Source organism: Nesoenas mayeri (assembly GCF_963082525.1).
Source record: "Nesoenas mayeri genome assembly, contig: SCAFFOLD_40, whole genome shotgun sequence".
NCBI classification, from domain to species: domain Eukaryota; kingdom Metazoa; phylum Chordata; class Aves; order Columbiformes; family Columbidae; genus Nesoenas; species Nesoenas mayeri.
Window position 1 is genome coordinate 223,555 of NW_027660032.1, and position 15,138 is coordinate 238,692.

The window sequence follows — 15,138 nt, forward strand, 5'->3', positions numbered from 1 at the left end:
AAATGCATAATTCTTCTATCACTTCTTCTAAGTGCTCCTCACGTACCTGCCTCTTTACCTACAGTCCTGAAAGTTTTCTAATTATGCACAAAAGTCTTGAATATCAGGTGTAAATCATGGACGCGACATGTCTCTATCAGTCTGGTCTGATACCTGCCCGTCCCAGGCAAACACCTCAGGTACACGGGGCCTCTCGAGGTTTGCACTGGGTGCTTATAGTGAGACCATGGAGCTCAGCCCAAAAACCTGAGAACTCCCCTCAAAACTTAAAAACCAAACCAAGAACAACAACAATAAAAAGAACAAAAAATCCCCCACTCTTTTTTTCATCACATGAAATAATTCAAAATTCCCAATAAAATGTCTGTGGAATTTCTATCCTGCCAAAATAGGAATTTTCAGCATGTGTATGGACTGTGGGAGATGACACGTTGGCCTTTCCCTGTGCTTGCAGTGCCAGAACTCTGTCTATCACTACGTGTATTTGATCCCCTGGACATGCAGGAGTTTCCAGCTGTCCTTACCCAGCTCACCGTGTCTGAACTCATCTCTTCAGAAGCCTGTCTGCACATTTGCACTTTCCATCGCTTCTCAGAGGTTCTTCCCCTCTCACTCTTGGCTCATTCAGAGCCTCTCAGCTCTCACTCTGCTTTGAGCTTCAGGCAGGTCAAGTCTTTCAGCAGTTGCTCTCGTACTCCCTACAGGCAACTCTTGACTCATGGCAACGGACCTCGCTGGAAACTACTTAATTTAACCACAGAACTGAGAAACATCATTACGTTCTATTGTGTGTTTTGTTTTGTTTCCTCTAATTAAAAATTCCCCGGTGCCTGTTTACATCCAGTTCTCTAAGGAAACATGAAGCAATTCCTGCAAAGAAGCTGTAACAATCAGTGCCAACTTCAGTGCAGAATCTGATGTAAAGAAATGTGCTGGAAATCCCAGGGGGGCAATGAGTGAAGCAAGGAGTTTGGGGAGCTGATTATAGATTTGAGTAGAGAAACATTCTTCACAGAACTGCTCTGTTTATTTGACACCTTTTAGTTCTCCTCCTCTGCCTGTATTTTTAGTTTCTTGTTCCTCCACCTCTTCCTTCTTCCAAAATGTTTCCAAGGGAAAGATTCCTGGAATCACAGAGCAGCTCAGGTTTGAACATCATCTTGTCTCACTGTCCTGCTCAGGGCAGGGTGACCCAGGTGAGGTGTCCAAAGCCTCTGCCCAGCTTTGCACCATCCACTGAGGAGCTGAAGGTTCACTGTGTCACATCATACAGAGGGAGAATAGAGACGTTCAACAGTGTTGGCCCAAGTGCTGGTCCCTGAGGGATCCCACTGGTAACTGGCTCTGTGGGCACTTTGTACCACTGGTGACGTTTGGGCTTCATCATCCAGCCAACTTCCCATCCAGCATCCACTTCTTCAGCCCAGAGGTCACCAATCGCATTATAAGGACACCACCGGAAACCATATCTGACACCTTGTGAAATTCCATGTGCACAACGTGTCCTTCTTTCCCTGCCCATTTGGGTTCATCAATCCCTTCCTTGTTTTCCAAATGCCTGGACATGGCTGCAGGAGGACTTGTCCCATCCACTTCACGTGGAAGGACACAGTGTGTTGGGGGGGTATCTCCATTGGGTTGCAGGATCTCCAAGGGCTTGGGGGGGATCTCAAGTGGGTTGGCGGGATCTCCCATGGGTTTGGAGGGATCTCCAGTGGTTTGGGGGGGATCTCCAATAGTTTTGGGGATCTCCAATAGTTTTGGGGATCTCCAATGGGTTTGGGGGATCTCCAGTGGGTCAGGGGGATTTCCAATGAGTTCAGGGTTCTCCAATAGGTTTGAGGGGATATCCAATGGGTTGGGTGATCTCCCATGGTAGGGTTTGGAGGGTCTCCAATGGCTTGGGGGATCTTTAATGGGTTGGGGGGGGAATCTCCAGTCAATTGGAAGATCTCCAATGGGTTGAGGGATCTCCCATGGTTGGGTTGAGGGGGTCTCCAATGGGTTGGGGGATCTCCAATGGGTTTAGGGGATCTCCCATGGCTGGGTTTGTGGAATCTCTAATGGGTTTGGGGGATCTTCAATGGGTTGGGGGATCTCCAATGGGTTGGGCAATCTCCAATGGGTTTGAGGGGATATCCAATGGGTTGGGGGATCTCCCATGGTTGGGTTGGGGGGGGTCTCCAAAGGGTTGGGGGATCTCCAATGGGTTTGGGGAATCTCCCATGCTTGGAGGATCTCCAATGGTTGGGAGATCTCCAATGGCTTGGGGGGATCTCCAATGGGTTGGGGATCTCCAATGGGTTGGGGGATTGTGAGAGTTGGTCTGAAGATGGAGCAGTATTTGCCTGACCATCACCATCAAGAACTGAGAGAACTGAGGCCCTGACTGAAAGAACAGATGGACAATGACTTGGAGAGAGGCCCGAGGAGAAGCATTGTGTTGAACCGTTTTCTCCGATACGGGGGGGCTCCTGCTTACAATGGCTACTGTGTGGACTTTGCTGCTGCTTCAGCTAAACCAGTCCCCGCCTCGTGAAGGCTATTGTCATGAGGGTCTCTTTGACCCAGGGACAACAGCTGCCGTCCAGAAGATGTGTTCTCACCTGCAACCTCAGTTACACGTGTCCCTCACCTGCTCCCTCAAACAGTGGCCAACAAAAAGGAGCATGCCCAGCAGCTCGCCAAGGGTCCTGAGGTCACCCAATGGACCAGGGAAAGACCCCTGAATGCTGGACACGTAAGCGCTGGCAAAAGAAAGCGTGGATCTGTCAAGCCTGCGCAGTACGAGCCTGGGTTGTGAAATCAAGGCAGAGACTGGCCTGAAACAATGGGAGCAAGGGGGGGTGAAGAAGCATAAAAGGTGACTTCAGAATGGACACCGTTGAAGATCTTCCCACCAGAGGATCCTGAACCATGGCAGAGAACCGGCCGGACTCCATGGGACCGGAGACCAGAGGGAGCTTCTGGAACTGGACTGGTGATAAATGCAACCTCATTTCTCATCTTTTCCTTTATTTTTCCCCATTTCTTTCCCCTTTCTCTTTCTTACTCTCTCTCTATCGCATGCCGTTTTACGGGCAAAGTAATAAAGCAACACTGCTTGATTGAATTATAACCCCTTGGCTTTTTGGTCGCCTTAACTTTGCGCTCTGAGATCAAGTTAAAAGAACCATCACGAGTCCATCATCGAATGGACCGTGACACCCGCCCGCTCCCATCCCTCCCGTCCCTGCACACAAGTGCTGCCCCAACACAAACCCGCACTGACGCCCCGGCGAGGCAGCAGGAGGGCAGGGCGGGGGCTGCAAGCAGCAGGAGGACGGGGTCCCAGGGCTGCCGTGGGGCTCACAGCCCCTGCTCAGGAAGAACACGGCTCTGTGGCTGTGACGAGAGTGCTCGGGGTCTGTGACGGCCCAAGGCGGCAGGAGCAGCCCATGGAGACTGGGGCTCTGGCAGAGCCAGAGGAGAGGGAACCCCAGCCCTGCGTGTCCCAGAAATTGGCTCCGCAACCTGTGCCGGGCACTGGGGAGCACAGCTGCCTGCTGACCATTGTGGGAGGTGAGCTGGGGTGTGATTCCCTCTGGGCCATCTGGAGTTTGAAGGGCACGGTGATCACCTTGGGGTTCACATCTGTGGGGTCGCAGCCAGGACTTGCCCTGGCACAGCAGCTCTGTCATGGCCTCTGCACTGTGGGACCAGCCTGGCCCAGGCAGGGCCTGGGGGAAAGAGCAGCTGGGGAATCTCAGGGTGAAGAGATGGGCACTGGGGAGCATCATGGGACCTGTTAGAGAGTCATTTTGGCTAGAAACTGCCTGTGGCAAGCAGGATGGAAACCACCCCAGGGGTGTTTTTGGTCTCTGCTGCCCCAGATCAAACTCAGGAAGATTTCCTGATGCCTGGGCAGACACAAACCAGCTCCAAGTCAAAGTCCACCGACACTTTTAATAAGAACAAATATGATACGCAGTGGAAAAAAGGGGAAAGTAGAGGAAACTCGGTGCTGTTTGTGCTGCCCATGGGCAAAGGGAGGCGGTTCCCGGTGCTCGCGGCTCTCCCAGCTGCACGGACCTCTCGTCTCTCCCGGCTGCACCCACCTGCACAGCAGGGACGGGCTCTCCTGGCCGGGGGCTCGGGGGCTGCTGTGCGCCCAGCTCTGTCACAGCCTTCGTGTGTCACAGATGTGCCAGAGAGATCTCTTCAGCGTCATCATAGCCCATGCTCCCCGGGGACAGGGACGCGGTGTTTCCTTCAGCTCCAGGGAACCCGGCGCTTCTCTGGGAGCACAGGCTGCCCCCTGCAAGCAGCAATGCGGGACATTGCAGCTCACCCCATGGGGCCTGTGCATCACTTTCCCCCCTGCTCCTCACCACACTCAGCTCCTTCTCCCACCCTTCGGTCCCTCCATGGGAAACTCCTGGGGCAGGTTCCCCCTTCCCAGGAGGTTTAGGTCTCAGTGCAGCAGCGACCAGGGTGGCAGTGGGAATGGCACCCCGGGAACCAGCAGTGCTGAGTTTCCCTCTCACCTCTGGGTGCATCGCTGGGTCCTGCTCCCTCCGCTGGCACCCTGGGCATTTCCCAAGCTCCCTGTCCAGGGCCATCGTCCTCCCCAGGGTCAGAAACCTCCCTGGCATCATCATAGCCATCCACTGGGTCACCCCCAGGCAGAACAGGAACATCTGAAGAGAGAGGGGAGCTGGTGACGGTGAGCAGATCCATCCTGCACAGCAGAGGATAGGAAGCGCTGGTGTTGGCAGCAGCACAGGAGACCCCCAGGTCCTCCCCATCTCTGATGGTGACACCCAGTGACACCTCTGTCCTTCACTTGTCTGCAGGCAGATCAGCCCCTTCCTGCTTCATTACCTGGTGCTGATCCCAGACCATCCTCCTCCTCTCGGTGCCCAGGGTAGGGCTGCAACTGGGTCAGGGACTGCTCTGAAGAGGAGCCTGGAGAAATGCGCAGTGAGAGCTATGGGGCGAGCCCACTGACCTTGTTCGTGGCCAGTGCTGCTGGGGAGGGGGACCCACAGAGCTGGGGCTGCATGAGGAGGAGGGCTGGGAATTCACCCCGCTCCCTGGGACAAGCCCTGTCTCAAAGGTGCTCCCAGAGCGGCCCCAGGACAGCTCTTCCCTCACTCGTCAATGGGTGCAGGGGCAGGAAGAGAGGGGCTGTCCAGCTGCGATGGGCAAAGCGGGTTGGGAGGCAGCTCCTCTCCCAGGCCCAGGGCTGGGTGCTCTCCCCACAGACCACACAACCCTAGCACTGCAGGGACCACGGGCTGGGGGCTTCAGGGGATCAGCCCTGGGGAGGGGCCAGGGGAAAGGGTCCTGCAGATGTGCCCACACCCACCTGAGCGACCAAACCTCGCCTGCTTCTCCCACGCTGGGCTGTGACCGATCTCCTCGTACACGGCCTCGGGGAAGAGCTCCTGGGCTGTCCTGGAGCCTGGGGACAGAGGCAGAGCTGGCATGGGGACAGGCAGAGGGGCAATGGGACCCCACTGTGCTCCCCAAACCTGTTCCTTGGCCCAGCCCAGGCCTGCTCCAACAGCACAGCCCCAGGGTGCTGCCCAGGAACAGCTGCCACATCCCCAGCGAGGGCCACATCACTGTGGAGATAATCTGGGGCAGCATCACCCTCACATCAGCCCCTTGGAGACAGTGCTCAAGTGCCTCTGGCCCCTAGGTCACCCCCTTGTCTGACCCCAGAGCAGCTCCCGTGTTTCCCCTCCACCTGGAGCTGACCCCTCTCTGCCCCCCAAGTCCATAGCAGGGACTCGCCCTACCAAGGGCAGGCAGGGCTGGGCAGAGGGTCAGCCTGGGGCCTGACTCCATGGAGATGGGCCTTGCTGCCCTGTGTTCCTCCCGTCTTCTCCTTTGCCCCAGAGTGGCCTCCAGCACTACCCAGAGCACTGCCAGCCTTGGCCATCTCCTCCAGGATGACATCTCCCCCAGGATGACATCTCCTACAGGATAGCATCTCCCCCAGGGTAACTTCTCCCCCAGGATGACATCTCCCCCAGGATGACATCTCCCCCGGAATAACTTCTCCTACAGTCCTTGTCTGCCATGTCTCTCCTTGCTCCATCTCTTGCTCCCACCACCTCTGTGCTCTCTCCAGCCCTTTGTTGCTGGTGCCCTATGGCCAGACAGTCAATGGGGTGCGTGGGGCAGGTGGCAGCACACAGTCTCCTCCCCTCAGCTCTGCTTGTGCCCCTTACTGACCCCTCGCAGCACCCCCAGCGCTTCCAGGAGGCACCACTGGGAGCTCTGTGGAAGGACCCACCTCTGCGCCCAGCCCTGGCCCTGAGCGCTTACCTGGCCAGCAGGGCCAGGAGCAGGCAGAGAAGGGCCCCCAGGATGATGCAGATGATGACGGGCACTGAGATTCTCCCACTGGCAGTCGGACGGCCCCGGGTGGGATCTGCACGGGCAAGAACATGGAAGAACAGCACCAGCCCTGGGAGAGGTGGAGGCAGCACCAGACCTGACCCCCATCATACATGGCAGCAGGGAGTGGAGGGCCCCAGGGGGGATGATGGAGAAGCTTCCACCCTGCTGAGTGAATTTCACCCCCTCCTCAACCCCCACACAACCACCCCAGTGCCTCCTCCTGGGAGTTTCACACCCCAGCAAGGAGCCCCTTGCACCCCACTGTGGGTCAGAGCCCGGCCCTGGGATACCCAGCCCTGGGGAGGACGAGTTACCTGCTCGGGGTGGGGACGCTGCTGTCCTGGGCGCAGCTGCAGAGGAGGAAAAGGAGAGCTGGGCTGAGAGGGTGGGAGTGCACGTACCAGGGAGCCTCCCCTGCAACACCTCGGTGTGTGTCTGTAGTGTCCCTGACACATCCCACCCCGATTGCCCCTCCCGTAGTGCTAGAAAGGGACCCAGGACAGGGCCCGGGGCCTCTGCTCTGGGCGGCGGGCAGGGTGGCACAGGCAGCCCGGGGGATGGATGGTCCTGGAGCTGCAGGGCCCCACGGGCAGTGGCCCAAGGACACCCAGTTCCACCGAGGCTGCTCCCTGCTTGGCACCAGGCTGCTGCCCCCCACAGGAACGTTCCTGCTCTCGGGAGCTCAGGGGCCGTGCCAGGACCAAGCGGGTGAAAGGCCTTTCCCAGCTCCCTGCCAATACCTGACCAAGGGGTCCCAGCCCCCGCTCACCCGAGCAGCGCACGGCAGCGTCTTCCTTATGCCGGCAAGCACGTCCGTCCCCAGGCCGGGCCCAGCAGTCCTGCAGAGACGACTCCGTCCCCCGGCACTCCACCCGCTCCAGCCAGATGGGGCCCTGGCCCACCCCAAAAGCAGCCTCATGCAGGGCAGACACCGCGGGGCCACAGCCCAGCTGCCTGCACGCCACCCGGGCATCCCGCATGTCCCAGGAGTCATCGCACACTGTCCCCCAGGAGCCGCAATGCCAGAGCTCCACTCTGCCCGAGCACCCATCCTCGCCTCCCACGGCACGGATCTTCTCCCTGTCTGGAGAGGGCAAAGAGCTCCCACGGCACTCACAGCAGGGGAACTGGGCAAGAGGAGCACGCGGAGGAGCAGCTCCCTACCTGTGCAGCTGCTGGAGTTGGGGCACGGGGCCAAAGGCTCTGGGGGCATTTCTGGGCGTCCCCCTGAAGAAGGAAACACTGTGGTGAAGGGGCTGGCTCGGGGGATTGTGCAGAAGAGAGCGGGGCTGAGCTCTGCTTATGCCTGTGTGTGCCATCTTGGTCACAGAGCAGCAGGAGGGTGCCCATGGAGGGGAGGCTCCTCTGAACCCTCTCTGGTCTCTGCTGAGACCACCTGGAGATGTCGCTGCCTCCTCCAGGCACTGCGGGGTGGCAACTGCTGCTGGACATGTGGGACACTGAGAACTGTGGTCACATCTGTGCCACCAGCAGCACAAGAGTCTGACATGGAAACCAAACCCCCTCCAAGCTCCTTCTGTGCATTTGGCCGTGCCCAGAGGGGAGCAGAAGCTGGGGTGGCACTGATGCCTGAGTGGCTCAGAGTTACCATTGCAGGTGATGTGGGTCTCATCTCGCAGGTCATCGCACGACTGTGGGTCCCAGGGGGTGGATGGACACTGCCAGAAGGAGCTGGTTCCCTTCTCACACTGCACGTAATCCAGCCAGGCAGTGCCAGACACCCTGCCATAGGGCAGGCCTGTTTCCAGGGATCCTCCGTCCCCGCAGCCCAGCTCCTTGCACGCCAACGACACCGTGTCAGGAGTCATCGAGCTGGAGCAAACGCTCCCCCACGTCCCGTTGTAGAAAACCTGGAGGCGCCCGGAGCAGCCGTCACTGTTCTCCAGCCTCAGGGCCACGAACTCTGGGAGGAAAGGCAGCAAGAGAACAGGCTGGTGTGGGGCTGTTGGAGCCAGGACACCCCTGCGCTCCCCAGGCCCCCAGCCAGGCAGGGCAGGGCCAGCAAGTCCCCCTTGCACCCAGGGCAGAGACAAGTCTCTGATGGACACAGCCCCTGCTCTCCCCGCTCACCCTGGGGGACACTGAGCTCCCCAGGGACCCCGGTGAACTGAGGGCACCCGTGCACGGGTGTCTGTAGGCCGGGCTCAGGCAGGGGCTCAGCCAGGGACAGCCTTGGCCATGCCCGGCTTTCCCTGCGTCCCGGCCTCCCGGGAACCATCCCGGCACAGCTCCCGGCACACACCTGAGCACATGACGCCCGCGTCCTCTTTGTGCCCGCAGTCGTGCTGCCCCCAGGGCCCGGCAGCGCAGTCCCAGAGAGCAGCTTCGGCCCCGGAGCAGTTCACACCGTCCAGCCAGATCTGCCCGGAGCCTTCCCCGAAGCGAGCGGAGCCGGCCGCCTCCACCGTCCCCCCGCAGCCCAGCTGGTGGCAAACGACGGCGGCATCAGACAGGTCCCAGCCATCGTCACAGACGGTCCCCCAGCTGCCCTGGTAGTAGATCTCCACTCTCCCTGCGCAGCGCCCGGGCCCGTTCACCAGCCGGACCCGCCGGCTCCCTGCAGTGGGGAGAAAGCCCAGGAGCTGTCAGGGGGTGGCTGCCCCCCCACCCCATCATCTGGGGGCTCGTGCAGCGCCGCTCACCCCAGCAAATGACTCCCACGTCCTCCACAACCCCTCCCAGCAGGGCACTCCCAGGCAGGGAGGTGTTGCAGAGGGTCAGGCTGGCCTTGTGCCCTGCGCACCGGACCCCTCGCAGCCCCACGGGGCCCGTCCCTCGCTCAGGCTTTGGGGGGCTGTAGGCTTTTTCTGCCTCTCCACACCGCAGCTGCCGGCACACCACGCTGGCCTCCCGCACGTCCCACTGGTCGTCCAGCACTCTGCCCCACGTCCCGCGCTGGAAGATCTCCACTCGCCCGTCGCACCGGCTCCCGCCGCCCACCAGCCGCAGGGACGCAGGGTCGGCTGGGCCTGGGGAGAGCAGAGGAGCCGCAGCCATCAGCGGCACCGGGCAGCACGGCAGCCTCCAGGGAGGAGGGCAAGGGGGCTCGTCCGACCAAACAGGGCGAGAGCGAGCCCTGTGCTGACAAGAAGCGAGGGCAAAGGCCAGGCCCTGTCTGCAGCTCACACCGGGTCTGCTGCTGTGGAGGGGTGGGATGAGGCTCTGCAGGGCTCTCTGTGGGGATGGGATGTGTTTGTCTGCAGCCACAGGGATGGAGCAGAGCCCCACCAGCCTGTCCTGGGCTTATCCTATGGAACCCGGGCCGGGCAGTGGTACCAGGGCCTAAGGCGCTGCCCTGGGGACAGGTGTCTGTGTCTGTTCAGAGCTCAGCTCTCCCAGAGCAGAGCGGTCAGTCTGAGCAGGGAAAGCCCCCCAGGGATCCTCCAGGGAGAAATTCAGCCCGGTGCTGCCATGGGACCCCTGCTTTGGGTGGCCGTGCCTCACACAAAGGGAAACAGAGCTAATGCACCATTTTCCCAGCACTCACCTGAGCAAATGACAGCAGCGTTGTTCCCGGGGGAGCACGGGGAGGCCCCCAGGGTGGCCACTGGGCACTGTCCCAGGTGGGCTTCAGTCCCGTCACAGTGGAATGAGTCTCTCCAGACAGGGCCAGTCTCCCTCCCAAAGTGCTCTCCTCCAGGAATGGACTCGGCAAACCCACAGTTGAGTTGACGACACAGAACGTGGGCATCCGAGAGATCCCAGTGGGAGGCACAGAGAGTCCCCCAGCTCCCCAGCACCTGGACCTCCACCCTCCCCGCACACGCTGTGCTGCCGTTCGCCAGCCTGAACCCTGTGTACTCTGGGGACAGAGGAGGAGAGAATCACAGAATCACACAATGTCAGGGGTTGGAAGGGACCTCAAAGCTCATCCAGTCCAACCCTCCCGCTGGAGCAGGAACACCCAGATGAGGTTACACAGGAAGGTGTCCAGGCGGGTTTTGAATGACTACCGAGTAGCAGACTCCAGAACATCCCTGGGCAGTCTGGTCCAGTGTTCTGTCACCATCACTGCAGACCACGCTCCCTCAGTTCAGCTGTGAGGATGCTGTGGGAGACTGTGTCAAATGCCTTACTCAAGTCAAGGTAGATCAGTCCACTGCTCTACCATCACCCATCCATCTTGTTATGTCCTCATAAATGTCAATGAGGTTGGTCAAGCACGACTTCCCCTTGGTGAAGCCTTGTTGACTGCCCCTAATGACCCTCTTATCCCTGATGTGCCTTGAGACGGCACCAAGGAGAAGTCGTTCCATCAGTTTCCCAGGAACAGAGGTGAGGCTGACCGGTCTAGAGTTCCCCGGGTCCTCCTTCTTGCCCTCTTTGAAGCCTGCAGTGACATTTGCTTTCCTCCAGTCCTCAAACACCTCTCCTATTGGCCACAACTTAGCAAAGATGATGGAGAGCGGCCCAGCAATGACCTCAGCCAGCTCCCTCAGCACCCGCGGGTGCATCCCATCCGGACCCATGAATTTATGGTGTCCAAATTGCCTAACTGCTCCCTAACCCAGTCCTCATCAACGCAGGCAAACTCCTCCATTGTCCTGCCTTCCCCTGGGGTCTCAGCGGTGCGGGGCTCCTAGGACAGCCATGGGAGAGCAGACAGAGACAAAGAAGCATTCAGAGAGGGGGGGTTGGTGCTTTGGTACCCTCGGTAGCTGGTGGAAACGCCAGAGGGACAGAGGTCTTTCTTCTCCTTCTGCACAGTTTTCATGCTGCAGACTGTCCCATGACCCCTCCTGCCCTACACCCACCCAGCACAGTCCTTGCTCTGTCCCCAGCCCCCGGCACAGCCCCAGCGTTCAGCACCCCGCCCCGAGTCCTCACGTGTGCAGCTGACAGCAGCGCTGTTCATCTGGGGGCAGGCCTGGTCCCTGGAGGACCCCGTGGGGCAGGAGGACAGGAGGGACTCATTCCCCACACACTGCAGCTCTCCATCCCACATGGGACCAGCCCCTTCTCCAAAGTGACCTCCTCCAGACACAGGCAGGGCCACGCCGCACTGCAGCTCCCTGCACACCACCTCAGCAGCCTTGGGGCCAAAGCGGGAACCACAAACAGTTTTCCACTGGTTCCCATCACGGATCTCCACACGTCCTGAGCAGCGGCTCTTCCCATCCACCAGACGGACAAATCCTGGAAAAAAACACCAAAAAGCAAATCATACAACCCTGTGGTGAGGCAGGAGGGGTTGGGCAGCTGGTCAGCGCTGCCTGCGCAGGGTCCTGTGCCCACTGGCCTGTCACAGCTTTCCCCAAGGACTGGTTACACCAGCAATGACAGTTCCTGCTCAGCAGACTGGTTGGCCACACTGAGACCTGGTCCAGCACGTTTGTTGTTCCCTGAGAGCACAGCCAGGCCCTTCCCCTATGCCAGCCCCAAAGGTGGGAACAGGCTGACCCCTTACCTGAACACGTCACTCCAGCATCCTCATAATGATCACAGTTATGTTCACCCCATCCTGCGTGTCTGCAGTCAGACAGGGCAGACTCGGCGCCATCACAGCTGACATCATCCATCCAAATGGGGCCAGATCCTGCCCCAAAGTGTCCGTACTGAGGAGCTCCAACAGCAGACCCACAGCCCAGCTGCTTACAAACCACTGCTGCATCATTCATGCCCCAGTAGTCACCACACACGGTCCCCCACTGTCCCTGGTGTTTCACCTCCACTCTCCCGGCACAGCGCCCGTCACCATCCGCCAGCCTCACCTCCGCAGCACCTTCAGACACCAACACGGGATGAGTCAGGAGAGCACCGAGCCCCAGTGCTGCAGCTCTGGGGGAACCTCCTGCCTGGGCAGAGTCAGGGGCACCAGGGTGGGAGCCCCCTCCCCTGCAGGTCCCCAGAGCAGTGTGAGGGTCCCTTCTGTCCCCACAGCTGCACAATGATGGGGGTGCCCATGTCCAGACCTGCTAGATCATTCTCCCTCCCACCACAGAGGGCACCTCTTCCCACTCCCACGGCCACCTGCCCCCCACCCATGCCCACCCACACACTGCACAGCTCTGCACTTGGCACCTGTTGCCCCCAGCCCAGCACCCTCTGAACAGCCTTGTGTACCCAGGGCTGCAGCTTCCCATGTAAACCACCTGCCCCAGCACCATCCAAAGCAACCCCATCCCCAGGGCGTTCCCTGTTCCCACTGAGATGATCCAGAGGATCCCACCTCCCCTCCTCTCTCCTGGCATCAGCCCTGGGCCAGGCCCCCCAGAAGGACATGTCTCTACTGCAGATGTCCCCGTCCTCTTCTGTCTGTGGGGCACAAACTGCCCTCGTGGGGTCAGGTTTCCCTTTGAACAAGGGGCAGTGAGCAGCACACAAACCCTCTGGGCACCCAAGAGGTTGCTAGTGCCCTGAGGATGTCTGGGTGCTGCCATCACCAGTGAGGCCACCACTGGTCCAGAGGCAGAGTGCTGGGAACAAGGGGTCCCCAAAGGTACCCCAGGACAGGGGAGCTGTGAATCCAGCCAGGCACAGAACACTGGAGCCCCAGAAAAGGACATAGTGTCTCCCACCCAGATGGGCACAGGGAAAGGCACAGGCTCCGTGGAACCGAGCACCTTCTGCCCCCTGTGTCAGCAGCACCTGCAAAGGAACCCCATTCCCAGACCCATGACCACACTGGTACCTGCTGGCCCTGGGCGGTGGGACAAGGGAGTCAGCACTTACCCCTGCACAGCTGTACCCAGAGGAGCAGCCACAGCGTCTGAGGGGACACGAGTCCCTCTGTGCCCATCCTGAGCCTCCTGCCCTGATGGCACATCCCTCTGTGCCGCGCTCCCTGCCACAGCTCCAGGGACTCGTGGGAGCAATGATGACAGGAGGGCAATATATCTCTGCAGATGCCCCCCGGTTACAGGAGGAGCCAATCGAAGCAGCAGCACCTTTTTAGACATTATCGGGAGCTATCTCCCCTCCGACACGGCCCAGGCCTCCAATGAACTTCTCCAGCGCTGTTCATGACCATATATGAAGGACAGCTCTGCTGCAGGTGTCACAGCACTGCAATGGTAGAACATCACAGGACAGGGCTGGCTGTAGTGGGGCAAACAGTTTTTCACCCCTTGAGCTCTGAGTGTGGACCAGGAGCACTGAGCATGTGCTGCAACAGGCACAGCCAAGAGCCCGAGGTGAGAGTGTCCAGTCACCCCGGTGCCATAAGACCCAGGGGGCTGGGACTGCACCGGGCTGTGTCAGAAAGGGAAGGAAACAGCCCCTGTGACAGAGCCCGCTGTGCGGGGAGCAGCAGCGGGGAAAGGGCCTTAGCCCAGGGCAGAGCCCCATCCCAGGAGCGCTGGCTCACCCACCGCTCCCTGGAGAGCCCGCGGAAGGTCCCTCACAGGAGCTGGAGCTGGGACACGTCCCTGTCCTGGCAGCAGACGTGCAGCCCAGAGGCTCAGACGTGTCCCTGCCTGTCAGCGTGTCACCGAGGGGCCGTTATTCCCCACGGGTGGATCAGAGCTGCAGCCTGCAGGTGCACAAACCACAGCCCCCGCGCTCCCCCCGCGGCGCCCGGGCAGGAAGTCTGTGGTTTCCTCCTGGCGCCGTGCCCGGGCACATCCCTGCGGTGCCCCCGAGACACCCCCAGCCTGACGGCTGCAGCCAGGGCTGCAGGGGCTGCTCCTTCAGCCTCACAGGCACGGGGCAGGGCAGCTCCTGTACCTGCTGGGGACCCTGTGACAGCACATGGACAGTCAGCACCGAGCTCCATGGCCATGGGGTGTCACCGGTGACGTGAGCACTGCTGCTTCTACTGCCACCGCTGTGTGCTCATTGGTTACACTGACAGTGACCTCATACCCTCTACTGCCACTGCTGTGTGCTCATTGGTTACACTGACAGTGACCTCACACCCTCTACTGCCACCGCTGTGTGCTCATTGGTTATACTTACAGGGACCTCACACCCTCTACTGCCACTGCTGTGTGCTCATTGGTTACACTGACAGTGACCTCACATCCTCTACTGCCACTGCTGTGTGCTCATTGGTTACACTGACAGTGACCTCACACCCTCTACTGCCACTGCTGTGTGCTCATTGGTTATACTGACAGTGACCTCACACCCTGTACTGCCACTGCTCTGTGCTCATTGGTTATACTGACAGTGACCTCACATCCTCTACTGCCACCGCTGTGTGCTCATTGGTTACACTGACAGTGACCTCACATCCTCTACTGCCACCGCTGTGTGCTCATTGGTTACACTTACAGGGACCTCACACCCTCTACTGCCAGCACTGTGTGCTCATTGGTTTTACTGACAGTGACCTCACATCCTCTACTGCCACCGCTGTGTGTTCATTGGTTACACTGACAGTGACCTCACACCCTCTACTGCCACCGCTGTGTGCTCATTGGTTACACTGACAGTGACCTCACCAGCCCCTGTAAGGACGTGCACCTGGTCCTGGCCTACCAGCTCTTCAGCCAGGAGCAACATCATCGCCCCTTGTCCTGTCACTGGTTGTCACCGAGAAGAGCCTGGGTCCATTCTCCTGACACTCCTCCTTTCCATCTTGATCCCCAGGAATGAGTCCCCCCTCAATGTCCTCTTGTCCAGCTCCAGAGCCCCAGCTCCCTCAGCCTTTCCTCACACGGGAGATGCTCCACTCCCTGCAGCATCTTGGTGGCTGCGCTGGACTCTCTACAGCAGTTCCCTGTCCTACTGGAACTGAGGGGCCACAACTGGACACAAGATTCCAGGTGTGGTCTCCCCAGG

The 15,138-nt window shown here is 59.7% G+C and overlaps 2 protein-coding genes across 2 annotated transcripts in view; one reads left to right on the forward strand and one right to left on the reverse strand.

Moving 5' to 3' along the window:
* LOC308052349 (olfactory receptor 14A16-like) overlaps window positions 1-15,138 on the forward strand; it is a gene marked incomplete at its 5' end in the record, with an annotated part of 255,248 nt that overhangs the window by 64,017 nt on the left and 176,093 nt on the right. The gene's annotated exons all lie outside the window — the stretch shown is intronic.
* Window positions 3,880-12,032, reverse strand: LOC308052333 (scavenger receptor cysteine-rich type 1 protein M130-like; the record flags this gene model as incomplete). The annotated part of the gene is made up of 12 exons (XM_080364422.1): window positions 3,880-3,941; window positions 4,527-4,679; window positions 4,864-4,947; window positions 5,351-5,439; window positions 6,319-6,424; window positions 7,163-7,477; window positions 8,003-8,317; window positions 8,657-8,971; window positions 9,057-9,377; window positions 9,902-10,216; window positions 11,242-11,550; window positions 11,822-12,032. 12 exons carry the CDS (start codon window positions 12,030-12,032, stop codon window positions 3,880-3,882), a joined length of 2,595 nt encoding a protein of 864 aa, XP_080220548.1.